This window comes from Balaenoptera borealis (genome assembly GCF_965194805.1).
Source record: "Balaenoptera borealis genome assembly, chromosome: 1".
NCBI lineage: Eukaryota > Metazoa > Chordata > Mammalia > Artiodactyla > Balaenopteridae > Balaenoptera > Balaenoptera borealis.
In genome coordinates, this window is record NC_138860.1 from 4,894,409 (window position 1) to 4,921,518 (window position 27,110).

Genomic DNA, 27,110 nt, shown 5'->3' on the forward strand with positions numbered 1-27,110 from the left:
CCCACCTCAGCCAGAACAGATTTTAGGTCCTATATGAGGACTCTGGTAAGATTTTGTGTTTCGAAAGCACTCCCTGGTAAAATACATGTAGCGACCTCTATCACACCTTGAATCAGTGCAGGTGGAATTGAGGGTCTACATGTAGCTTTACATGTTCTTCCTCCTAAATTTTATCTCTTAGGTTCAGATCAGCCTCCCAGCCTCTTGGTATCTTTTCTATTCAGATTTTGCCATCCGTGGTATTTTCTATCCCTCCCAGCTTCACGCCATCTGCAAGCGTGACAGGTCTGTCCTAATTCAGTAATAAAAACGTTGAAAAGAACAGAGTCCTTGAACAAGCCCCAGGCGCCTCCCTCAGGGGGTATTAATTCCTTAATTGGCGCTCTCTGGGATCGAGTTTTCAAATCAGTTCCCAATCCACACAGCTCCATATAGCGGTTCCCCCACCCTGAGCCCGAATTGAGATTCAAATTTGTCGAATCAGGTCTGGCAAAATGGACAGACCTCGGATGAGTCCATCTGCAGGAATTCATTGTCTGACGACTTTTGTGTGGGGGCTGAAGGAGGAAGGAGCGTTGTGTGCAGATGTCTGGGGGTGACGTGGGGGGATGCTGAAATGGTATCTCACCCCCCACCAGTCCTGTGGGCTGGCTGCAAGGTCTGGGGGCAGGGGGACCCCAAGCAGAAGCTGAGGAAGGACTGACCACAGCATTGCTCCTCCCCCCCCCAGGGGACAGAGCAGCTGTGAGTCAGGAGAGGCCCCCCCCCCTTCCTTGGGAATCTTAAGAAACAGCATCTTGGGCACAAATGTCGAATGCTCAGGAAGACACCCTTGTTCAGAAGACACCCAGGGAAACCAGAGCGGAGGGGGAAACACAAGGGCACCTCCTTTACATACCTGCCAGATGAGTGAACGAACGTGTCTGAAACACCCCCTGGGGACTTGGGAAGAGAGTGGTGTAGAAGTCCTTCCGGAGCACGAAGCAGATAAACACTGAGATTGGGGCGACTGAAACCATGTGATGCCTGTGCGCCCGCCCCCAGACAGACGAGCTCTGGGGAGGTGCAGAAATACGTATTTTGTAATCAGAACACTTTTCACCCCAAATGATATTGAGAAGCACTTTAATAGCTTACTGAACTCCGAACATCCTAGTTTTTGCTACTTTCTCAAAGATTCCTGACTGCTGTTTGGGCAAGTTTCCTGGAAGTGAAACCTCTTTATATAATTGTTACTCCAGCAGGTTTAAGTACCTGCTTTTCGGTTGCTACGCTCTTTCCAATCTGAAGAAACATCCCTGTCATAGAGCGACCTGTGGAAGAAATGGAGGAACCGAGTGGAACCCTAAAAAAGGTTGGTGCTGAAAGTTATGGCAGAAAAGATGGAAGCCAGTGTTTTCCCAAACTCACCCCATTACCAGGGGCACGATTATGAAACAACAGATTTCAGAACTCTTCCATTGAGTAGGGGCGGGGCAAGAACCCCTTCTTCCAGCAAACCCTCCAGGTGAAGCTTAGGGTCAGGTAAGTTTTAGAAACAATGATTTAGGGCAGCCTCATTTTTTACAGATGATGAAACCAAGACAGACACTGCTGAAGGAATTCACCCAGGTCCCAGCTTTGTTCACCACTTTTACATTCTCGCTCATCTAACTGATGGCCACAAGAGGTTCATTTTGGGGCCTCTCTACACGTTTATCAAAATCTTTAACAGGACCTCAGAACTGGTTCCAAACTCATGCTTTCCAGAATGAGTACCTGAAGCCCCCGGACCCCACAGGAAGGCTCCATGGGACCACGGCTTACCACACGCCTTCTTTTCTCCACCAGAAAAGCCTTATTCTCACCTATTTCATACATTCAGTTCTGTGAAAAAGTTCCGCGAAAAAGTTCCGCAAGCAAGGTTTTGTGACTTAAAAGAAGAATTTGAGAGCAACTGGCCTGAAATATCTGCACATCTGATCATGCTTGAAAAGTTCACCTGTCTCAAAAAAGAAAAGAAAGAAATGCTTCAGAGCCTCTTATTTCAATGTTCATTGGCTAGTCATTAATCCTCGCTGCTAGGAACATCTATATGTATTTTCTAAAGGCTGTATCTATTTTATTAAGTAGAGAAGGCCAATCACTAGACACCATTTATCTCAAAAAGTTGATGCTTCTTAAGGACTATTAGCATGGATTTGGTGGAGAAAATTGATACCTATTTTCTAACGTGAAGGATACCAAAATCGACAACCATCCTTGGAAAATAATAGGATATATAGACACCCGTGAGCTGTGGTCTCTCGGGGAGAAAAGATCATGACCCCTTCTGTCACACAGTGACTCTCGACCAGGACATTGCTCTCTGTGGAAGCTCTGGGAAGCCAGAGCTCAGCTCTGCAACTCAGCTGTGCGCACCACAAAGGGTTTCATGCCAGACTCTGATCAGTGTGCAATATTTATTTTTGTCCTGAGTTTATATACTGATAAGGTACTGCCATTGGCTAGAGGTCTGTGGAGCCAGATAGAGTAATACTTGGTGTCCACAAGAGGAAGAAATGTAGCTTAACACGAATCTGGCACCAAAAAAAATATCAATGCTTATCTAAATATGAAGTTTGCCTTGTAAATGTATAAGAAAGTCCGGTCAGGGTAGTACACAACCTTACCAAGACTGGAACGATTGGCTGGTAAGCGGGCAACTTTGTCATTCGTGCTGTCATCATTGGTGACTAGTGTGGCGCTCCTTTGAGTTTTTCAATTCCTTTCCAGCGTGCCTCCAAAAACACACTGGAAAGCAGTGCTTGTAACAAAATGGAAAGAACTACTGCAGTGACATAACAGAAAGATTTAGGGCAAAGAGCTCCTGTGTTCCCAACAGGACACCAGGATGGGCCTCTGGAATTTTCTCTCTATGAGAAATTTGCAATGATGATGGGTGTCATATGCCCTCCATTCTGGAGAGGTTAAAGCCACGGAGCATTTATTGGTCAGAGAAGGAAAGTAAGACTCGAGTGAGTCCTGCAGGATCCGTATCTGTCGCCTTTCCCCTGCCTGACATCATGGAGAATTCTAAGGGCCAGCAGTAATTCTCCACAAGGAAAGCTTATCTTTCCCCCAGAGTTCAGGTCACAATGTCTTCTTCAGCCAATTCTATCCACGAATCCATGAGAGAAGTACTGCTTCTCAACTCAGTTGTTAAAAATGCTTACTGAACAATTACTATTTTCCTAGCACCTATAGGAAGGCAATAGAGGTATAAGACACCATCCCTTTTCTCAAGAAAAATATAATGTTTGAGAAAGAGATAGGAAATAATACTCGTGTCAGGACAAAAATACTCATGTCGAGGGTGTGAGACATACACACAGTGAGAGTTATGGGGGTCAGGAAGGAAAACTTGGCTTATCACAAACGTTAATGAAGACAATTTTCATGGAGATAGAATAATTTAAAGAAATGATTATTTTGAGGTTCAAATAAATTGCCACTTATTGAGTGCTTATCATATCCCAGGAACCACAGGATAAGCTTTAACAAAATACCAAAACTGGAAAAGAACTCAGAGAAAATATAGAGAGATGTTAAATGATGGTTTGGGGATTGCTGGTGATTTTATTTGTTCTGAATTTTTTTTGTTTATTAGTATTATATGTGCTGTAAGGAAGGAATAAAAAAGGATTTCTAAGATGTAGGCAGATAAGAAGTAATGGGAAATGTTTTATAATTAGAGAAGGGACTGCGGGCAAAAATATGACAGAATATGGCCTGTGCTACAGACAGTGAAGTGTTCGTTCTGGGAAAATAAACCGAAAAAGTAAGACAAGAGTCATAGTACCAAGAACCTTGGCTGTCTCATAGACGAGTTTATATTTAATCATATCTACATTGGGAACTCATTAAAGTTCCTGAGAAAGAAGGTATAGCTGAAAGATAATGTTTAGAAAGATTGCTCTGGTAACGTACAGGAAAGATTTTGAGTGGAGAGAGATTGAGAGAAAAACAAACAAACAAAAGCAAAAAACCGCAAAGCTGTGATTGCAGTCTGAGGTATGCGAGCAAATCAGGGCTTGGATGAGAACCTCATGGAAGAGACAGAATATGAACTCAGATCTATCTGCCCAAAGCCCACGATTCTGCCCTTCACACACCTGTCATGTGTGACTGGAACCAGAAAGGACCCTGGAGACCATCAACTCCACAACTTCAAATTCCTCCACCAGTGTCCCAAAGGACCTAGGGCACAGCAAGCTGCAAACCAAAATTTTCCTTGAAATAGAAGATTTTACATTTCAAGCAACACTTACTTTCTTCTATTGTGTATCGCATTTGTTTTGATATGAAATTAATATTTAAAATGTTTGCCACATAGTTCATCTATATTAAAAGTAATAAAGAAATTGTATTATTCTAAAAAAATAAAATAAAATAAAATTTTTGCCACATAAAAGTAATGATAGGTATATTCTATTCCAATTATACATGGACCGAGAAAGCCCTCCTCCAGCTGTCCAAATGAGCGACAACCAGGATCTTTTTAAATCCCCACCGAGAAGAGTCATTATCTTGTAGATTGTAGGCTTCTACATTAATGAGAAAGTTATGTCATCTAATTAGTTTAAATATAATCTTTTTTAAATTGCTGACCATTTGGGTCTATTCTTATGGGGGATCAGGGTGCGGAGATGGGGAAAGCAAAACAATATCTGGAACAACTCATAGCTTTCACAGAGAATATCTTCCCACAGGTCGGTTCTGGTCTGGCCCCTACAAGTTCCAGTGATATAGGGGTGGGGACATGGCAAAAAAACAAAAAAAAGTGGATCAAGAGGGCTGATCAAACACATAGGCTAAAGAAAGGATCAATAGGACTTGGCAACAGAACGGTACAAAATGATGGTTTTTTTGCAAAGGAGAAGGCAATGGAGAAATTGATGGCTCGGTGACTCCCAGTCTGGGTGATGGGAGAAGAGTCAAATCATGAGCAGAAATAACAAAGCCCAGAGGTGAAGTTTGCTGCAGAGAAAACAACGAGTTCAACATCGTTCCTGCTGCACTTTCACTGACAGAACAGTCGGGGGAAGGTATCTCAAGAAATATATTTGGAGTCATCACTAAAAAGATGAAACTTTAAGAAAGAATGCTGTTTCCAGGGAGCGTGCAGAGGCAGGCAGAGAGGTCCCCAAGCTGGATGGTGACACAGTGGCCGTGAGTCAGCAGAGAAGGTGCCCTGATTGTGGAAAATCCCAGTGCTCAGGGATCGTTTTAAAGAGAAGCAAGTCACACGGGCTATAAAATCTGGCACCATGTATATGTATAACTGATTCACTTCGTTATAAAGCAGAAACTAACACACCATTGTAAAGCAATTATACTCCAATAAAGATGTTTAAAAAAAAAAAAATCTGGCACCAAAGCACATGTGATTAAAGATAGGGGAAATACCATGATTTTGGTAAAGAAAAAAAAAAATCACTGCTAACTTGAAGGAAAATGGTTTCAGTGGTGTGATGGGAATAGACATGAGATGAAAGGGAATTTTAGAGGATGGGGGTGAGTAGCTGAAGAGATGAATAGAAGCTGTGAACAGTTCTAGAAAATTCCACGAAGTAATAACCGTCTGTGTTCTGATATCATTGTCATCTTTCTAAATGGAACGTACGTAGTACTCACAAAGCAGCAGCAATAAATAATTGGTATTAGCAGGGCCATACCACTGCACTGACATGGTTCCAGCATTGGTTTTAAAAAAAAAAAAAAGTAGGGGCTTCCCTGGTGGCGCAGTGGTTGAGAGTCTGCCTGCCAGTGCAGGGGACATGGGTTCGAGCCCTGGTCTGGGAAGATCCCACATGCCGCGGAGCAACTGGGCCCGTGAGCCACAACTACTGAGCCTGTGCATCTGGAGCCTGTGCTCCGCAACAAGAGAGGCCGCGATAGTGAGAGGCCCGCGCACCGCGATGAAGAGTGGCCCCCACTTGCCGCAACTAGAGAAAGCCCTCGCACAGAAACGAAGACCCAACACAGCTAAATATAAATAAATTTTTTAAAAATTAAAAAAAAAAAAGAAGTAAATCTGCAGAGGTTAAACTGGAACTCTTGATATCCTTGTTTTTCTGAGGGAAGCCCACAATTGTCTCTGAACTAAAAACAATACACATCTGTCTCAGTGCTTTCTGTTTCAACAGCAAAAGGAAGAAAAGAGGGGGTTGGGTAGGATTTGAACGAGACTATTTACTAAGGTTCTTTCCAACCTACAGAGTGATTCCATGAGTTTATCCATACCTGAGTCAAAACGAAAACAAAAACAAAGGCCGTGGTGATCATTTTTATTGGTGATACGTTCCTATGCAAGGTACTGCAGAGAAACAGATAACACCAGAGTTGATACGAAATGTTTCATAATCCAATACTTAACAGTTAGGTATTCAGGCTATGGGAGTTGCCTATGTGGTGAAACGTCTCTTGGTAAGCCTCAGAATCTAGCTGCATCTATCATATAATATGCATATTTAGCATACCATCCTGCATACTTATGGGTCCACAAGTATATATTTATACTCATGATCACTTACAAATGCATTGAGCTCTAGCCACCTTAACAGACTAACACTGCTCAATTTAAACCAAAATATCTTCCTTGAATTATAAAAGAACCTTTTCTTTCTAACATGCCTCGTTTAATAGATGAAGTAAGTTAAACTGTTCACTCCAACAAAAATTGCCTTTTCTGTTTTGGTGGTGGTTGTTTGTGTTGAAATGTAAACATTAGTCAAACTTTGTTGAACAGAAAAGTCCAACCCAGGAAAGTAATTCCAATAAAAAGCAAAGTTATGGCCAAGCTCAGTGAAGACAGTAACATGCACGGAACCCAGAAAGAGGATTAATATCAGCAGGGACGCTCTGGGGAATGTAGCTTCATGTTAGGTCAGCAAAAAGTAGGCCTATTACAATATCTCCAACTTAAGGAAAATTGCCATTATTTTGCCTTTTTGCTTAGCTTTTAATTAGACGTTGAGCCTTCTTTCTTAAAAATATATGTCTTTTCATGGGTGTTAGGAAGAAAATACACAACACACACACACACACACACACACACACAGGCTCATGATGCTTAAGAGGAAAATTGGATAAAGAATTCTATTAGAACGCTCGGAAATATAAAGATCTCCTTGTCATTAAAATATCCAAGAGGAGAACTCAGACCTGCACTGAAATAATAAAATGACTGTGTAATTGTATTTATAAAATAAACTGTCTCAATTTATATTACAGAAAAATACCATCATTTAATTATTTACATAACATTTTGGAGGTTTTTATAGCTCTTTAAAAATGCTGTAGAGCATCCAGGTCAAGCTGGTAAAATGCTACAAATACTATATTTAAAATAATTTCCACTATATTTTTCTTCTGAAAACACCACTCTGTTTGTAGAATTCAAACAGCTTCAACTGCTTGAGATGGTGAAACACCTTTGTGCTTTTCAAAAATCACATTTCATAAAGGGCATTTATTCTATAGAATTAAAGTTTACTGAATAATAAATATAACTTTAAGTGATGCAAGCTGTCAAAACCCTTGAATGTCAAAGTTAAAGCAGATAGCCCTTCATGATTTTTGCTGCTTTGGAATAAGAAAGGAAGCAGAAAGAGGATGATTAAGGAAAGGCAACCTCACCTTTGGACTTCTTCATCTTTGTATTTTCATCATAAATAACAATTTAAATACCCTTTGAGGTTAATATTTTCTGGTTCAAAGGGAAAGTACAGAAAAAATTAATATATTCATGCATAATAGGAGGCGACAGAGACTGGAGCATCTTATTTGTAGCAAATTTTATTTTCAAATGACCAAAAAGGTATCCAGTTACTCTTCAGATTAATTTATGAGATCATGCAAGATGTAAACATGACGTTTCAAAGGAAAAAAAAAATCATTCCTGACAATTCTAATAGATGAGGAAAAAGTACACAGAGCTACACACCAGGAACTTTCTACATATGGCTAATACCTGGATCTTTATTCTTGCCTGCCTTTCATCATTTCAGCACAGATAAATGTAGTGCAAAGAAGCAAAAGTTAATAATCCAAGGGAAGAAAAACTCTTTGATGTGATGCATGATACGAGAGAGTTTACTATATTAATATTCACAAAGGAATGTTGGAAGTGAGGAGTGATGTTAGGTAAAAATATCTATTTTGCAACAGAGTTAAAAAGAAATTTAGTTGTGATTATATTGCTACCTACATCGTATTCATAGGCTTTCCCTTGAGTACCATGCCCAGTTCCAAACTTTTTTTTTTTTTTTTTTTTTGCTATGGAAACAGATAAAATGAAATGGAAATCTTTCCAGAGGGCATTCAAAAGAATATATTAACTTACAGTTATAATGTATTTTGAAAACATGGTAGATGGTAATATTATTCTGAAAAAAAATGTTATATGGGCAGAATAGGTATTACAAAAATATTTTTTAATCAATGGTGTACTATAAAGAAAGTAACTTCCTATTTTGGGCATGAACTGTAAAGCAAAGGACTGTGGCTTTACATCAGAAGGGTTTTATTTATTTGAATATTCAGAGTTGGTTCCCGATTACTAAATGTGTAAAATAGATCCAAAAGGCCAATCCAGAGTGTATCTACATAGTTATACAGCTATATGGTTTCAGAGAAAACACAATGCCATTTCTGCAATTTGGACTAAGTCCTAGTGTCCTCATTTAACCCTGGTTTCTAGAGACCATAAAATGTAAAAGGTTTTGGATCCCCTGGAGAGTACACGTACACAAACTCCCTACAAGTAAAGCTAGCTTTGTTTATAACATAGTTGAAAATTAAACAGCAACACTCCATACAAAATTAGTTCTTTACATTATTTTTATAACGATATTATCCCTAGGATTCTCCGTAAGAGCCTAGAATAACATGACTCCAAATTTCCATTCCAGAATTTCTCACTTCTTTTTTTTTTTTAATTTTATTGAAGTGTAGTTGATTTACAGTGTTGTGTTCATTCCTGCTGTACAGCAAAGTGATTCAGTTATACATACATAGGTATATCCTTTTTCATCAGAATTTCCCACTTCTAACACTTCTCCCTGGCAGGCACACTGCAACAGAAAATGAGATGCTATTTTTACGTGGCTTGTAAGATGCTGCGCGGCCGAAGAAATGTTATTGTAAATTAACGTGCGGTGGATTCTACGAGGTTTTGTTAAAATAAAGCTATCTACTCTATAGGTGATGAAACATCACCAAGGTTCTAAAAGTGTTTGCTTTGGGTCCTTTGCTATGGAGTAATGTCCTTATCTGAGGTATAAAAAAACCCACCCACTCTGCAAGTCAGCCTTAATGTGGCAACTCACCAAAGCCGACAGATGCTGACTCCCAGTGAAGCGTTTTGTGCCCGAGATCAATTCGCAAGAAGTAGACTAACCCAAGCCTTTGGGAGGTAGAAGCTACAAAAATATAGTGCCCTGCCCCCAACCAAGAAGTCCGCGTCCTTCTCTTCCTCGCCAAACAATAAGGGTGCAGCTTTGCAGACTCAGAGACCGCTGTCCATCACAGGAAAGCACCACGGACCTTCGGATTCAGCATCATACGCTTTTTTCTCTTCCCACTCACATAATTAACGCTCCTTTCCTTTCCTCTTTCACAATGTGCCTGTTTCAAACTTGTATTATTTTTGTCAGATGTCTAATTTCAGTTATGTTCTTTCCCTCTGTGGTCTCTTCCCGCATTTCACATTCCAGAGAAATATTTAAAGGTCTGTAAAACCAGGTGAAGTTCCAAAATATTTCTAAACGGAACTGCCACAGGTGACAGCACAGGGAAAGAAGGCAAAGCTACAGGACAAGGATTGGAATAAACTGGCTGGAAATGTATTGGAAAATCTATTTAAGTTACAATAGCCGTGGTTGAGGTTTTCAATGAGGCATAAACATTCAAGTTACTGACAAAACCAACATGTTTCATGATCACTCAAAATAGTCTACTTGTCATGGTGCATTGTCTTTTTTTCTTTTATTAGTAAGTTGCTCTCTCTTTTTAAAATTTTTTTTTCTTTTTTAGTATTCAGGAAGCGAAAGCATTTAAGAAAACATTCAAAAATCTGAGAATACATGTAAGTGAAATATTTACACTATTATTCATAAAAGTTACATCATTTACATAGGGTTCATTTGTATATAATAAAAATTTCATCATAATGAAAACTTTTCTGGAAAGTTATATGTTAATTTGTTTAACATATGCTTTGGATATACAGCTAAATATGAATAGTTAAAAAAATTCTGTCTTCAAATATCCCTTTAACAATTAAAAAACCTCATTCCTAAACATTTGTTTTTCTTTCCACTTGCTCTTTTGTTTGTGATATCATATGTAGTTTGAACTATGCAAAGATTGGATCTTGTCATAGCTCAGAATATATTTGTATACTTTCAGTAAATTTGCTCATTGCATAGCAAACATGTAAACTTACAGAGGATCTATAAATTTTACCCTAATCATCTAAAAAAGTTGCTGAAATTTTACATGACAGTATATTGAGGTTTATTTTTGTTGTAATTTGGGTTTTCTTTGTTTTAAAAAATATTTTTAGTCCATGTGTCAAGTGAATACAACTAATAAAAAGTCATGAGATGCCAAAAACCAAGTAAATAATTTTATCCTAGATTACCAGAATTTAACCTCATTATATCATTTGGGCTTTTTCCTAAGTATAACAAGTTGGAAATGTATTGTGCTGCCTTTTAAGACAGTGTTCCAAATTAATTTCAAAAGTGTGTGTTTAACATAAAGTTAACTATGTTTCCATCAAATAAAATGTTTATTAATGAAAGCTATTTATCATACAAGAAACAGCAAAGATAAGTCATCATACAGAGATGTACACTAGAAGTGACAGATGTAAAAGTGCATGCAGAGATTTCTGTTTAAAAAGGAAGTAATAAACAATAATACTAAAATCACTGGATTTTGATCCCTATACTCTTAAATGAGTGATAGCTTTTCTTTGAATTTACAATTGGAAAATGCCATTAACAGATAGGACTAATACACATTAGCAAGCAGGTGAAATGAATGTTCTTGGATTTTATTTTACAACTACTGTGCTTGACAAATGTGTGGGATTTTTTTTTTCAATAATTTTCTTCAAATCTGGGGTGGGCATATTACTGCCTGGTTGCTCTGATTTATACACGATTTATCTAATTTTGTTTAAAACCATATAATTTTAAGCCTCCATTTGTGTTAGACATCATAAAAACAGAAGTTTTGTTAACATTCAGTAAATGACATTTAAGTCTCCCGGTCTCTCTCTCTCTCTCTTTCTCTCTCTCTCTCTCTCTCTGTCTCTCTTTTTTTGGCTCAATAGATTTTTAAATGTATGATTATCATAACCTAATATTGTCTTTGTCTTCACTGCAGTGGATTTCCGATCAAACTTTTCCCCTTCTTTTAATACTTTAGGGAATTTTCAAACGTCGGGATGTTTGGCTGTAATGCCCCAAGATTTGTTCTCCCTGAAAAAAATCATAGTGACAATTTATTAACTACAGAGCAACTTGGCTTTTAGGGGTCTGCAATTTCTATTTAGATTTACAAATATCCATTTGTGCTCAATAGACCTAACATTAAACTTAATCATATTTAAGGTTTCTTTTCATGCAATTACTTTATCTGCTAATTATCTTTTTTTTAATTCTAAAAATCAGGCTGAGTCAAATCAGTGGGGCATTACTTTTATTGTAGGAAAATATATTTAAAGGTAATTCTAAGTTGAATTACACTGCATATGCAATGGTAATTTAAAATGAATCAGAAGTTTGGAAATCTAAAAACTATTTGTATGTTTGCATATCTAAAATTTTTCATATCACCGTTTTAATAGCTTTTACAAATAGACAATCGAAAACACACTAGTATAGTTAAGCCTTAAGTAAAACTAATGGGAAATAAAACTCCTTAGATTCAAAATCGTTTATTCACACAAATTTAATAGGATATATCACAATTGTTTGGTCCATAAATATTTAGGGGAAATAGTTTCTATACAATGCATTTATCAATAAACAAAGAAACATGGACAATTTTGCTAGACCACTTACTGTACTATAAACACGAAGCTCAATATATAAGATTATTGAATTTATCAACTATATTGGAAAGAGTGCACAACTGCTTTCTATGACATGTTTGTCCCCTCTAACAGGATACACCATAAAAAGAGTTTCAGAAATAAGAGGTAAAACAGTACAAAACTAGTGAGGTGTCAAAAGGGCTTAAAACAGTTAATTTAACAAACAACACATATATCCTGATTTTTCACAAACTTACTTCCAAGTTATCTCATAAGGCACATAGGAGAACTGAGTTATAATTAGTCTACTTAATAAAGTAGATCTATAGTACCATATATTGTTCTGTCAAAGAACAAAATTTATAAGTATCAATATTTTACCTGTAAAAGTGTATTAATAAGATCTCAGCCTTACCAAGGTTGTTTGGTCTGGTTAGTGGTAAATGCCCAAAATGTAATAGAAATATGAAAAGTCAAGATTTAAGCTCCATATAAGATGATGACCACACTTGCTAAATATATAATGGCAATCACACCTTCTTCTGTTACAGTGTTATCTTCCATCATCTTTTTTTAAAAAATAAGCTACTTTCTGTGCTAATTTTCTAAAGACCCTGAGCAAAAGTTACAATAATGCACTTTAATGTGGGCAGTGAACTGTCAATATGTAACCACACATTTATACAGCCAGAAGGACACCTTTAAAATCTATTAAATAGCCACTTCGACCGCCAGAGGAGATTTAAGGGGTCCAAAAAGTGGAGAACATGTGCAAAGTTATTCTTAACAATCCACTAAAGCAAGACATATATCTTGACTTCTTTTTTATTTTTATTTTTTTTAGGAAATCCACAATCTAATTGGTATTTAACTACAACAGAAGCATATAGATGAACATTCACCACTGCCCAGACCATTAAGATTTTAGCTTAAATTAAAAGAAAAAAAATGCTACTGTAAACTAGGAAATATATTCAGATCAGCATCCACAAGGCTTCTGAGTTTATCTACTTTAAAACTAAGAACCTCAAATCTCTAATGTCAGAAAAGTTTTTTTTTTTTCTGACAAATAGATCAACCTGTGCCAAAGTAAAATGAAGCAAAACAAAACCAAAGAATTCTCATTGTTAGCATGTTACTAAGTTTTTTTTTTTAAACATTATTTGTATAGAATGCCAGATACAATATCATGGTACAGCTGAAGCCAATTAAGAGCTATTGATTAAATTATACTGATTTTTTTAACTTCTTAAAAAATTATATTTTGCTTATTTCCATTTTCCCTGGGAAAAAAATAATTTAGAAAGAATGGTTTTATAACTATCATTTTTAGCTTGTGGAGGTTAAAAGTATAGAATTTCAAATTCTGTTTGGAATTTTCATGGATACACAGGAGGTTTAAGTATTTTTCAAATGTTGAAAAGCAATAACTAACTAATAAGAAAGTTTTGTTGGGATGTACACCCTAAGAGGAAAAAAGAGTCACATTCCTGGTTAGATTTCCCACCTAATTAATCTTTAATATTTAGATTTGCTATCCTTAATGTTCTTGTTTAATCATATTCCTCATTTGTAAGAAAAAGGAATGATCAAAACATTTTTTTCCATTTTAAAATTTAAAAAAAGACAATATGAAGTTTTCAAAATTCCGTTAAGTACACGTACAATTGCAAGATTAAAAAAATAATTTTAATTAATTATCTGATTCTTTATTAACCTAATTATATAACCGGGAATATGATTATTTGCCCATCATAATACCACTCTTTTTTTTTTCTTCAGGATTCTGGAAATAAGTAACATACAATTTTAAGAGGCACTTATTAGAATGATTCCCAAACTCCCCTTACCGACTGAAAGATCTAATTAATTTTTTTTAAATCCAAATACACTTTGTAGACAAAAAAAAAAAAAAAAAATACACTTTGTAAAGGAGACAATACTGTAAACTCATTTGCCAAGTGGCTGCAGAGGCTACACACCAAGCTGTTGTTTTTATTTCCCAAGTATCTTGTGGGTTAGGGAAAAAAAAAAAAAAAAAAAAAGTCTTGTAAATAATAAAATAATCATTAGAATAATAATAAAAAGAAGAGGAAGAATTAAAAAAAAAACAAAAAAAAAACCAATGTTAGAAAAGGTTCGTTAAGGTAGTTTGCGAGGGGCTTCCGGATTCGTGGCTGTCCATGTTAGAGGTCACGGCTGTCACTACAGTGATAGTGGGATTGGTCAGGTCTGTTAAAGTGGTCGCAGTGCCGGGTGGACTGAGCGCGCCGCTGTCTGCTGGGGGCGGGGCCGGAAGCGACGTGCCATCAGCTTTATCAACACCCCCATTCTCCTGCCGCAAAAGGTTCCTTCTGAATTTGGCTCGTGCGTTTTGGAACCAAACCTGCAAACCAATCCCAATGGATTTCTTTACCGATGTTTATTTTTATACTTCTTTTTTTTCCTCTCTCTCTTTCCTTTTTTTCTTTTTCTTTTTTTTTTTTTGGATATGTTTCTCTTTTAAATATAATTGTTTATTTTTCTTGGGAAAGAAGGGCCTTTTTTTTTTTTTTTTTTTTTTTGCTTTCTTTTAAAACAGAGTAATTCCAGTACGACTACGGACACCCTCTGAGCAGCACGTGGGCCCCCGCCCCAGCATTAACAACTGCCGCTTGGGGGCTACGGATACTTAAGTGGAGATACCGTGGGGAAATGAAGGCACAGAGATGAAGAGGGGGAAACACACCCTGATTCCTCAACTACTGTCTTTTTGAGAATGAGGGCAGGCGAGGTCAGGGAATGGTTCACAGAGTAAGAATCACTCGCATGAAATGAACATCATTGAAACAGATTTCTGCCTATTCTTGAGTCTGACACATGGCAAGTATTCCCTGCATAGGAAAAACCCCGAGGGCCACGGACCCCAAGCAACCGGAAACTGGCGGGTGGAATTTTAAATGCCTGCTATTTGTCACTGAAAAGTGTAAGAGCATCACAGGGGACCCACAGCAACCCACTATCATGTCTCTAGTTACATATTCTTACCGTGATGAGTTTAGGAAAGCAGTTGGACAGCAGATCTCATCACTCCCAGTATTTAGTTGTGAAATATGGTTGGTTAAAATGGGAAAATACTTGCTCCAAGTGGTTGCCGAGACACTAACCATACTTGTGGCTTTCCAGGAGTTGACAGAAAGGGTCGTCTTGAATTTGGAAGCTCACAACAGGTAGTGAGGCTGCCAAGAGTGTGTTGAAGTAAGACAGCGCCAGCAGGTCCCCCCGCCAAGTCTGTGCACTGACCCTAATGTGAACGTTAAGTCTCCAAAGCCACAGCTTGCGCAGATAACGTCACCCGCGTTTGCAGAGCAGCTAGGCAAGCTGAACTGGCTTTGGTGGACCCGTCTCTCCATCTGCAGGGAGAATGCGGCTGCATCTTAGAAGACCCTGCATCTCTCTTTGGGCAGTCTCCGAAAGCCCCTGCAAAATCTCAGTACACTCTCTAGGGAGGTAACTAAGGTAAACTAATGAGAAGCAGTACAGGAAATAGCCGTATCACTCCAAACAGGGAAGAGAACTATTTTTACTGCAAGGGGAAGATGTATACACAGCCAACGATGGAGGTTTCTTACCTGCAAAACTCTTTTGGTCAGGCCTGTTTTCTGAGCAAGCTGCTTGAGGTCCTTGGCGTCCGGGTTGTGGTTGATGGCAAAGTAGGATTTCATGGTCCGGAGCTGGTGATGCTTGAAGGAGGTGCGCATGCGCTTGGTCTTCTGCGAGGGCGGGTAAGGCTGCTGATCTCGGTCCAGATGGTCGGCCTCATTCTCGTTACAACCTGTTGCAGTCACAGTGGACAAACAGGGGCTCAGTGGAAAGTCCTGCATTAGCTGAGAAGATGGCAGGTGGCATGATAATGTCATGACAGGACAACAACGGTGGAAAAATCTGTCGACCCAGTTATGAGTGGGAGCCAGACAAAAGAAAGAGGTTAATTGCCCACGACCTCCAAACTAGTCTGTTCATGTGGACACACCCGAAGTTTAGGTAGTAGAAAAATATTAGATAAATCCCCTCTTCGGCTTAATGGTTGCTAGAAAACCTTGAAAAGATGAATAAGCTGTAAGTGTGGGAGGGAGAGAAATCTTCTCCAAGAGGGAAAAGAAAAAACCCTTTTCTACTATATTTATGTGTATCAGCACACTGCCGCTCCACACAGTTTTTAGAGACTTCACGTTTTGTCTGCATTTGTGAGATGAGGTGTATTCTCTGAAGGCATGAAAGATATGCAAGCGAGTAATTTCAGCTCTCTCACATCTGAAGGTCTCAGAGAGCCCCCCAACGAAGGAAGAATCTGAGTTCCAATTTTTAGCCTTTTCTGCTAATCCTAGAACGTTTCCAGAAAAAGTTAAAAGTGGCTGGACAAGGGAGAGAAGTTAGAAAATAAAAATTTGCAGGATTCTTATGTAACCGTAGGAATATTATTTTTGAGGGCTTTTAGCTATAACTGCTTAACGTAGGGCTAACCAGGATGAAAATAGTTTTCCCTTGGAGTTATTTTAGAAAATATTTCTGAAAGAGAACGAGCGCAGACTTTTCTTCCCTTGGTTCATGCCTGCAGCGCACCCCACAGCTCCCAGCTCAGAGGCTCTGACGTCCCGCTCGGATCGTGGCCCCGTCTGCTCTGGCACGTGGTACGGAGGGGGGTTGAGCTGTGTCCCTGGCCCGCCGGGCAGAAGGAGGGCAGCATCACAACCCCCCTTGCACAGCTCCCTCAGCACTGAGGGCAAAACAACCCAGCCTTTGAAACAAGCCTCAAAGTCCTTATCCCCGGGATGTAAAGATGTGCATTTAAGAGGTCGTTTCCAATAACCTACTGGCTCTGCATAAGAAATATGATTACAAAACGAAAACATTTTGCTAAATATTTACTGATTCAGCCAACTTCTCAACTTAAAGGGCATGGCAGGTTTTTTTTTTTTTCCTTTAAACCTTACTTCAGATGTTTATCTCATATATATTCAGACTGATCATCATGCATGTTAGTGCATTATAATAGAATATCTAAAATCAACCTGGTCGTTTCCCTGGGGGAGAAACCTGAATCTTGAAGGAAGTGAGACATCTCTTACTATTACCTCTTCCATTCTGCTGGAGAAAATAGTATTTGCCTGCTATGCTCTGGTTACAATTACTTTTTAAAAAACACTTTTAGTAAATCAGTATATATACAGAAACCCAGTAGTTTTATAGTCATCAACAAGAGTCAGCTGCATCACAAAATCCACTTAAGAAATTCTCCCTAATGTAACAAGACTAGGCATGGACTAATGTCTCCTTTGTTCATATTTCCATGAGATCCATAAAGAGGGCACACTTGGCAAAAGAGCAATTGAGTTCATGGAGAGAAAGATTCTATCATGTTCACCATCGGGTCCTCTAAGTCATGCACAGGGCCAGGAGCTCAGCGAGCATTCGATCAAGATTTTGAATCTTTGTTCATCCATAAAATCACGAGTGACTATAAATGCAAAGTCAAATCAACTTGAAATGGAATGCAAGTTAGATATATACAGCCAAATGTTGAACAGAGGCTCCTTAAACTCCAACAGAAAGGGTAACCTGTACCCAGAAATAAGAGAGAGAATATGCTTTACATTTTATCCTATTGCATCCCCGGGGAGAGATGTCAAGTTCAAATCTTCTACAGAATTGCACTTTTGTATCCTCAAATGGATGAAACAGCATCTTATGACCTACTATAAAACTATACTTATCTCCAGTAAACTGAGCTATATTTCACAACCAGATTATAAATGAAGCCACACCAAAACAGTCAAAGAGGCACACCTTAGTCATTGGAGGCTTCTTCAAGTAAGATTTCAACTCTGTCATAGGTGAGTGATGTGTAACCCTTCCTGAATAGCACATTAAATGGAATATTACACTTGAGGTAGAAGACTTAACTTGGTACTTAAGTAATGTCCTTAGCCATCCACCCCCCCACACACAAGTTACTATTTCTTAGAAATGGGTTTGATTCCTAACCTAACTATATACTCATTAGTCTTTAAAATGAAGTTTATGAAAAAAATTATAGACAGGTTTGATAAAATTGCTTCTCTGAATGTGCATTCTATATCCATTATTGCTGATTAAGAACTCAGCAGAGAATTATAGTGTATTAAAAACAATTATGGGACTTGTTTTCACATAGAATACAATTCACTGTGCAAAAAGATTAAGTTAGCTCTTTATTAAACTGGTATTAATATAAACAGATAAACTGTGTGATCAGTTATATTATGTGAATTAATAGAGCAATCTATGTTATCTACAGAGTAACGCAGTGCATTGGCCTAAATTACTTGTGTTTCACTATGAATGCCTTATGTAAACTTGCAAGTGATTGCGTTTCCCCAGGGTCTACTTTTAAAGCTATAGGGGTTTTCTTCCCCCCGAATTATGAGATGAGATGATAAATCTCCTAAAACTGTCTTAAACATACACCTGTAAGTACACATCTGGCACTATAAAGTTAATGAGAAGATCTAAATATTTTATTCTCCGGTCACTTATGGAATGGTCCCTTATCCTGAAGTGAGTTTCTATTCTGCAGGTGTGTAACCTTCTGAGAACTGATCCCTGGGAGACCACTAGGGGTCAGTGCCAGGCAAATTTAACGACTGCCGGGAGCTTTTGAAGTTTGGAAGCCAAGAAAGACCCTAAGGAGGGAGATTTCGCGAACTGGCAAAAATTTAGTCTCTCAATTAATGCTAAATTACCCAACCAAGAGCTGCCTGCCCTAGACTAAATCCTCTTCTCACCCTGGAGGGCTGCATTTCAATCCAGCATCCCGGATAAACTTTCCAGGTCTCTTTCTAAAATATCTGCCTGATATCTGCACAAAGAGCTATAAACTAAATTAGGAAGAGTCTCATGAAAAGACGTTTGCCTTATGTCGAGCACTTACTGATCTTTGCCAAGCTTCCCATCTCTGGAAGTCTGAATCATAAACATATTCTGTGTACATGTGTTTGAAAATATATCAATGTATAAATTAGATGTGTTTAGTATCAACATTAGTCTTTTCTGAGATTAATTTACACTTAAGCAGAGATGGCTCCAAAAAAAGCTAAAATAAGGAGCTAAAACTGCGGGTCCATTTTACTGTCTGCCCTTTAACATGTTTTCAATGCACTGAAGCGTTTCTTTGGCTAGTTTTGTAATAACAAACTGGCATTGCATTCATAAACTTTTTTTTAATGGCAGGTTGATTTCTGGTCAGGCATCTTTAACCCAATTTCTCTAGATTATTTTCACCTGATCTTAACTTTATGCTATTTGCTCGTATCTCTGGGAAAAGTCCAGAAGGGAGAAGGTGGATGTTAATTAAGAGGTACCGGCTCTGCAGTGGTGGGATCTACAAACTCCCTGCGGTCAGGGAGGCCTCCACAACTTTTCCCTCCTTAAAGAACAAGAGCATCAACTTTCTCCATAACCTTGTGGCAGCACTAATTTGCAAACTAAAGGCCTAAGTGGAAAGAGATTTTTCGTCCTTTCTAAGAAATAAATGTGTACTCTCTAGTTCTCCTCGGAGAAGCACAATTTTCTTGACCCTAAAGCTCTGTGGATCTTTCTCACGTAAAGTAAGATCAAGGCGAAATCAAACGTAGCTAATTAGGTTAAACAAACAAGCGAAAAACCAGGCTTGCCACCTTTGGCTAGAAATCTCCCCACACTTCTGGACCTTCTCTGGGCTGAGGACTTCCCTCTCTCCAAAAGCCTGGCTAGTTTCTCTCTCTCTCTCTCTGTCTCTCTCTCTCTCTCTCTCTGTCTCTCTCTCTCTCTCTCTCTGTCAATCTCTCTCACTCTAATTAGGGCATTAGGGCCTTGGTCAGTGGCTGGAGATTCCGATGTCACCTTCTATTAACAGAGAACAATTAGTGCCCTGCCCGGCCTGCCCCGGGGACCACGCATCAAAGGAGCCCAAGTAAGCGCGCTGGGCACCGTGGGCCCAAACCAGAGCCCCAGCCTCGGGCACAGCAAGGGCAGTGCGCAGCCCGACCTCCGGCGGGGGGTTGGCAAAACCCGGGGGTGCGCCCGCTGTGCGACACCAACCCACCCGGTCAGGGTCTGCAGCCGGCAGCCGGCCCTCCGCCTCTGCCCAGTGACCCCGGCTTGAACCCCGTGGGACCAATACAGTCACGCTGGGTCCCCGCTCCCTGGGACACCACCCGCTGCGCCTTTTCTGTGAAAACCTCCCGAGAACCAGGAGGGAGCCGAGGAGAGAGCTGGGCAGAGCCCACTCAGCCTGCGGGGACCCTGAAAGCTGTGGGCCCGACCAGGACTCCGGATTCCTCTAGCTCACACTGGCTGTGTGACCCTGGGCAAGTCACTTATCTGATGGGACAGTGTCCCTTCACCATTAAGCCACAGTGGCTCACACACCACACCAGGCATGTGGGAACTGGAAGAGAAAAACAGGCAAGATCCGTGCTCTGGGGCGCCCACCCTTTGGCTGGTATCTGGGTGATCATGGTAACAGGGGTTGCCACCATGAGGTCCCCAAGGTCCTTCCCAATAGAATGGACTCCCCTGGCCTGAGTCTCCTGACTGCTGAGGTTTCCTTCTGGGGCCAGGCCAGGGGACAGGGAGTCAGAGCAGCTAAACCAACCCTTAGGTTGCCCCAGAGTTATCCTAGGGCTTTCTGGAACCTCTTTTCCAGTGGCTGGGACCCACCGGAAGAGCTTCCATCCCGCTTGGAGTTAGATTGTGGTCCTCAGGGCCTGTCACCATCCTCACCTGGGGGATGGCAGGTGAGGGCGGGCTACCAACAATGGGAAACTGGTGAGTGAGAGAGATCGATGAATGATAACGTGTGCGCCTCCCAAAGCAAGGAGCAAAGCGTGCTCTCTGGCCTGTTGCCTGCATTTTGTTTTTAATTAAGAGAGAAAGCTGGAGGAGGAGAGAAGAGCAGCCTGTGACACCCACTAAGCCTCCTCAGAGGGCCTGACCTGGAGGTTCTTCCAGTCTTCAGGGCGGTCTGGGTGTCTGGATGGTTTATCCCGCAGGGAATGAGCTGGCTGGATGGGTCCCCTGACCCAGGGACGGAGCAGGCCAGCTCAGCTGTGGAGACTGACTCCCGCCCTTACAGCTGCTTTTCACCAAGATCAGGGATTTGGTTTTTCAACACTCTTGCCAACTGTTTCCCTGATTAACTCTGAGCTGGTGACCACAGCCTCTGCCCTTTCTAGACAGACTGGGGTTGGGCTCTGTAGACTTCTTTTCTTTCTTTTTTTTTTTTTTTCCTTTTTTAGTGTTTAGGGAAACCTCCTCCAGGATCTATAATTTGGCCTCCACACAGGAATTGCCCTGGGGCTGTTTTGCTCCAACTGGGAGCCAGAAACTAATGGGCTCATTAACTAATGGGCAACAAGGATTTGGCTCGGCCTGTGTGGGGGAAGTCATTGCAGCCTTATGAATGTGTTTTCTGCCCCAAACTACAGAAAGCTCTCTCTCACCTGTTCTCCCTCTCCCCTCCCCCTCTTCCCTCCCTCTTTCCCTCTCTCCACCTTTCCCTTCTTTCTGAGTGAAAGGGAGCTGTAGTGAGAAAAGGGTCGTGCTAAGGAAAGCACCGTCTTGCAACCAGGTCTTGGACGGGAAGGAGCTGGATGGAATTCTCCGCTGAGCAGAGGAGGCTGGGGCTAAAGGGGCACTGGGAAGGGGCTGGGCGCCCACCTGAGTTGTAACTGACGATGTCCACCCCCAGCGCGGGGCTCTTCCGCTTCCTGGGCCGCCCCTTCTGCACGGTGCCAGCGCCGTTGAAGTAAGGCAGGGCCAAGCCGCCGCTCTTGGCCGCCAGCTCGGTGTAGCTCAGCTGAGGTGTATACTCCCCTTGCAAGAGGGTCTCGAAGTGGGCGCGACAGTACACCAGGCTGTCCTTCATGCCAAAATGATCGCCCGTGGTCAGGGTCTTGTTGCAGGTGGAGCAGGTGAAACAGCTCAGGTGGTAGACGGAGTCTCGGGCGCGCATGACCATCTCGGAGGCGGAGATGCCAAGGTGGCAGCGGGCACATCTCTGCACAGAGAACCTTCTGGAAGGAAACAGTCGAGTCAGGGCGCTGGTAGAGGCAAAGGCAGGGCCACCTCCCACTGTGACACTTGGGGCTTGGCCAGCAGCGGCCCAAGACTGAGACCTGGGAGGGGTCTGGGAGGGGAGGACCCGCGCCCACTTGGACATTAATTTTATTTGCTCATTGACCTGCCCTGGTGAACAAGACAAAGAACCCTTGCATTAAATTCAGAAGAATCGGGTAACTGATCCTCAGTTTTCTTCTCTGTAAAGTGAAAATTTTAAAAAGCAAAAACAAAACCAAAAACAAACCCTGCACTGGCTAACTCACAACACAATGTTAAGAATATTACATCGCGATGTCAAGTGAAAACGTTTCCTCGATTACAAAACATACAAACGAAGGGTGTTACTATTTATGGAAGCGTGAGCGTGCCTGAAAGCATTCAGACACGGCCCTGGAAAAAAAAAAAAAAAGGACAGTTTTGCAGAGGGAAGCTAATTCTTTTTTTAACCACTTTTCTCTCCTCAGCCAAGAGCGGAGCCGAGTCCCTGCACCTCGCTCGCGTCCCCAATCCAAAACCAGAACTGGGAAGAATCAATAAACAAGCTGCCGGCGACTTGACTCTCCGGCGTCTCTCGAGTCTGGCGGGCAGGTTCCAACCAGCGGGAAAGGCATCTCGGAACTGAGAGGCCTGGGTTTCGGCAACAGCGATCATTCGTTTTCATGGTCCTTTATGTGAGTTCCCGCCCCCCCCCGCCTCGCGAAAACCTGACACCAGTTGCTGCTGCCCCGGCCACCAGTTGAGTTCCAAGGCACGGGCCTTGCTCACTCAGTTCGTAGTAAACGGAAAAAAAACAAAAACAAAAAAAAAAACCCGCTTTCGTCTCGGTGGACCGAGACACGTTCATTTACCCTTCCGAGATTTGCCCAATTCCCTCGGCCGAGCTGCCCAGGGCCCCCTGAGCGGGATAGTCGCTGGTCACGCTCTAGACCTTGGGTGGCCCCGTCCGCGCGCATCCCCCCCGCGCGTCTGGCGGGGATGGGTATGCTGCAGCTTGAAGGCGCACGCGGTGGGCTTCCCTGGTCTGGGGACTGGTAAGAGTACCCCCAAGGGACCAAAGGCTGGGGACAGGGAGGGGACTCCGGGGCTCGGGCAGGTGGCCCCTCCAGGTGTGCCAGGGTGGAAGGGATAGGGGTGGGAATACCTGTAGTAGTCCTCCTTGCAGTAAATGCTACCGTCCTTGGCGAAGCAGGTGAGCTCGGACTCGAGGGCCAGCTTACATTCACAGCATTTCAGGCACCTCAGGTGCCACTGCTTGTCCACGGCCAGCAGGTAGTACCTGTCGGCGATCTTGCCCCCGCAGCCGGCGCACAGGGCGGGCTTCTCGGGGCTCAACGGAGGCATCCCCTGCAAGGAAGCGCGCGCGGCGTCAGGAGGGCGCGCGGGGCCGCCCCACGCGGGGACCCTTCGCGGCGCCAGCCCTCGGCCTCGGCGAGCGCCGCAAGGTCAGGGGCCCCTGCGCAAAGGCAAACGTCGGAGGAACGTTTGCAGTTTTTCCCTCTGCGACTCGCACCCTTTCTACCGCGTCCGCCTGAACGCGGCGTCCGCGTCCTTCCCGGACTTAACCTAAAAACACGCGCCGGCCACCTAGAGCCTTTTTCGAAAGGGCTAGGAGCGCACGGACTATAGTTTGGTGGATGTTTCCAAACTCGAAGAATTAAAAGTTAAAAATTGTGGGTTCCATTGCGCACGAAATAAGACAACGGAAATTGTTATTGGAGAATGGAAAGGCGATCTGAACAAGCACATATTGTTTTTTCAACAAACACTGTTACACTGCTATTTCTCTAAATCCTTATAAGCAACGTTGAAATTAAAAGGAAGGGAGAGGTTTGTATACTGGTGCTCATAATTTGGTCGACATTGTTTTGACCGGGATGTATTTGGTAGATCCTGCTGTTCTCCAATCTTCAGGGTTATTGGTCCTTTTCCTTGGTAAGGGTGTACCGTGCCTGTTCCCGGGGAGGGTCCGTTATCCGATCCCCTCTGCACGGGCCCTCTTTCCCTGGCATCAACATACCCAGGAGATCTTTGTCCTGAAAATCTTTTTAATGCCCAAATTAAGCTTCCCGCCTGCGTCCCCACGACACAGCAAGGACGGGGACACCTCGCCTTAACAAGCGCAGCCCCGCTGTGAAATTCGCGTTTGGATTACTGCTTTTTGTTTTTAAACAGGGTAGCCACAAAAGGGGGGAAAATAGAAGTTAACCGCTGTACGTTTCCCTCAGGACTAGCAGAAATGGGTTGGACTTCCCCCATGAAACTCTGGCGGGCCTGGAAAAGTAAAGTTTCGCCCTTTATTCAGACAAGGGCCTGCACTGAATTCATTTTGCAGATGTAGAAACATCCACCAACGCGGCTACTTGGTGGACCCAAAATACCGCTGACCCGCCCGGGGCAGTCTACCGGCTTAGTTTGAGCCACAATTCCCGGTGTGATGCCTGAGTATCTACATAGCTATGTTCGGCTGAAATCATTTCCGGAGACTTTTGTAGTTTCCCCCCTCCGGCTCGTAAGTGGGAAAGGCGAGCACATAGATTATTCATTGGTTTTCTTTATTAAGCTGGCATAACTTTTATCCTACGTGTGTAATCGACAGAGGTAGGTGGTCGATCACAGCGTTTAAGGGTTGGAAAGTTCTCGCTCTTGGGCTAGGTGCCCCGCTCCTCCGGATTTTCTATTAGGGTCCCCTGCACACCATACCCGCCCGGCCCGAGAGCTGAGCGCAGTCCTGTCTCCCTCAAAGGGCCCAGACGAGCTGCCAGAGACCCCGAAACTCGCGGGGTTTGAAGGTCCCACGTTCCGAGCAACCGGGGAGCTGGAGGGAGCCCAGTCGCGTTCTAGTCCGCTCCAAATGTCCGGTCACCAGACCCAGGGACTAGAGTCACCAGGCTTCAGCTCAGCCCGGACGCTCGGCCGCGCGCCGGCAGCCCGTGGCCCGCACCAGCTCGCCCTCCGGCCGCCGATCCTCGCCGGGGAGGCGCCCGGGAATCCGAGGTCCGGAGGAGAGGACGTCCCCATCCTCTCGCGCCCGGTTCTCCCTGCTTTCCCGGGACCAGCTGCGGCAGAGGGGAGCGAGCTCGGGGTGTCAGGAGTGCAGACAATTCAAATCGGAAAAGAGCCCTTTCTTAACCCTGCACCCAGGCGGACCAGAGATAAGCCACCCGCCAACCTGGAGCGGACGCCCCCACGAGCCGCCATCCTCTGTCGGCCGCCGGGGAGGCTCGGCTCGGCTGCCCCGCGCGCGCACGGGCGCCCGGCTCCCGCCGCCGCCGGCCCTTCCTTACCGCGTCGCGGCCGTTGAGCTGGGCGCCTTTGGCCAGGCGGGCCTCTGTCTTGGATCTGCGCTCCATCTCCTCCATGATGCCTTGGATGTGGCCTCCGGAGATCCCGTGGAAGAGCATGGCTGGGGGGCGGAAAGGACACGAGTTGTCTTCTGCTCGGCACCCCACTATTTCCATATACACACGCCCGGGGCTCTCAGCTCATCCGAGGGAAGGAGAAGCAGGGACCGCAGAGGCGGCGCGATGGGGGGCTGCGGAGACGCTCGGGGACAGCGGGCGAGGGGGCGAGAGGGAAGAAGAAAGAAAGAGGCAGACGGAGTGGAAATTGGTCTGCTCGGAAAGGAAAAAAGAAGAAGGGGGGAGAAAAAGCCCCAGCGGCTCCCTGAAGGAGATGTGCAGAAAACAAACAAACACGGGTGGAGGGGAAAGGAGGCGAAGAAGGCAGGCGAATCTTACTGCTCCGAGAGATCGAGTTACTAATGGGAAACAACTGCAGCGGGGGGGAGGAAAACAAAATCTGGTGAAGAAAGAAAATAGTTTTGAACACAAAGAAAGAAAAAGAAGCGCTATTTTCAGCGGTCCCTGGCTGCTTGCAAGTTCCCAATGCCTGTAGGTTGGGTTGGGGACTGCTCCTGCCGCCGGAGCTGTGTCCAATTTGTTAAGAGACTAAAGCCAGCCCATTTTTGATAATTTAGTAGGAGGAGTTCTCTCCCCGGAGCTGCCACGGATTTTTATTCAGACAACAAAGACCTGTCATACTCCTCTCAACCCCCTGGTGATGGGCAAGTGGGGACAAACATGGGGGGGGGTGTAGGGGGGAGACAGTAGGAGGGGGCATTTACTTCCCCCCAACACACACACACACACACACACACACACACACACACCCTTCCAAGAGTTCCCAGGAATCACGTTTTAAAGGGGAAAAGGAGCCCTTATTGTCCCCGCCCTGGCGCAGAAGGCAGAGAGCCGGCCTGTTTGGTCCAAGTTCAAGAGCAGATCCTGGCTCAAGAAATGCAGAATGTCAGCTTCCAACTTTAGGTTTCCTCCTTGTGGACTTTCTGGTCCCCAGCTTACGGGATCCCCAAATAAGTAAATATTGAACAGACATTCCTGTCCTCCCCACCCCCTCTTCCTCAATTCACTTTTTAAAAGCAAGTTGCTTCACCTCCCCAAGGGCTCCCGACCCCAGCAGGGACTGAAGCAACCCCCAAAGTGAAAAGGAGCTAGAAGAGCCTATGTTTCTGGAGTTTACTTCTGGCAAAAAGATTTTTCTTTGACACACCAGTGTAGGGGAAAGGCCGTGGGCTTGGAGACGTGATGTGCAACTGAACCGTGACCACAGGGGGTTGTAGTCTCTCACCCAGTTCAGGTTTGGAGGGAAACCGATGGCGAGTCCCGTGTCCCGTCTGAAACTTGTCAATGTGGGCAGCAACTCGGGGACTCGCGCGAGCTTGGCGCCGCCCCCCGGGACCGGGCGCGCGTCCCACTGCCCCGGCTGGACTGGGGGCTTGTAAATCTGGACGCGCCACACATTTAGGAGGATGTGAAGGGGGCTCCTCGCCGTGGAGGAGGGGAAGGTGAGAGCTGACAAGCAGAATGGCAGCCCCGCGCCTCACAAGAGGCAGGATTGTTCTGTC

At 43.3% G+C, this 27,110-nt stretch overlaps 1 protein-coding gene across 2 annotated transcripts; it reads right to left on the reverse strand.

Moving 5' to 3' along the window:
- Nucleotides 1-818: 818 nt before the first annotated feature.
- Nucleotides 819-26,955, reverse strand: LHX9 (LIM homeobox 9). Of its 2 annotated transcripts, none has more exons than XM_082403339.1 (5): nucleotides 25,474-26,955; nucleotides 23,331-23,533; nucleotides 21,788-22,143; nucleotides 15,682-15,884; nucleotides 819-11,513 (listed from the first exon to the last, which is right to left on the reverse strand). In XM_082403339.1, exons 1-5 carry the CDS (start codon nucleotides 25,645-25,647, stop codon nucleotides 11,457-11,459), a joined length of 993 nt encoding a protein of 330 aa, XP_082259465.1. In that variant the 5' UTR covers nucleotides 25,648-26,955; the 3' UTR covers nucleotides 819-11,456. The 2 variants fall into 2 exon arrangements, with proteins under 2 accessions (XP_082259465.1, XP_082259466.1); XM_082403340.1 differs by lacking the exon at nucleotides 819-11,513 and adding an exon at nucleotides 12,889-14,456.
- Nucleotides 26,956-27,110: the final 155 nt, after the last annotated feature.

Bases quoted from the DNA above. Each gene is read 5' to 3' on its own strand.
- LHX9 (XM_082403340.1), bottom strand. From the start codon at position 25,647: ATGGAAATAGTGGGGTGCCGAGCAGAAGACAACTCGTGTCCTTTCCGC. The intron at 15,885-21,787 runs GTGGGCGCCCAG...TGACTGCAACAG, and splicing joins CATCGTCAGTTACAACTCAG to GTTGTAACGAGAATGAGGCC. The intron at 14,457-15,681 runs GTAAGAAACCTC...ATTGGTTTGCAG, and splicing joins TGACCAAAAGAGTTTTGCAG to GTTTGGTTCCAAAACGCACG.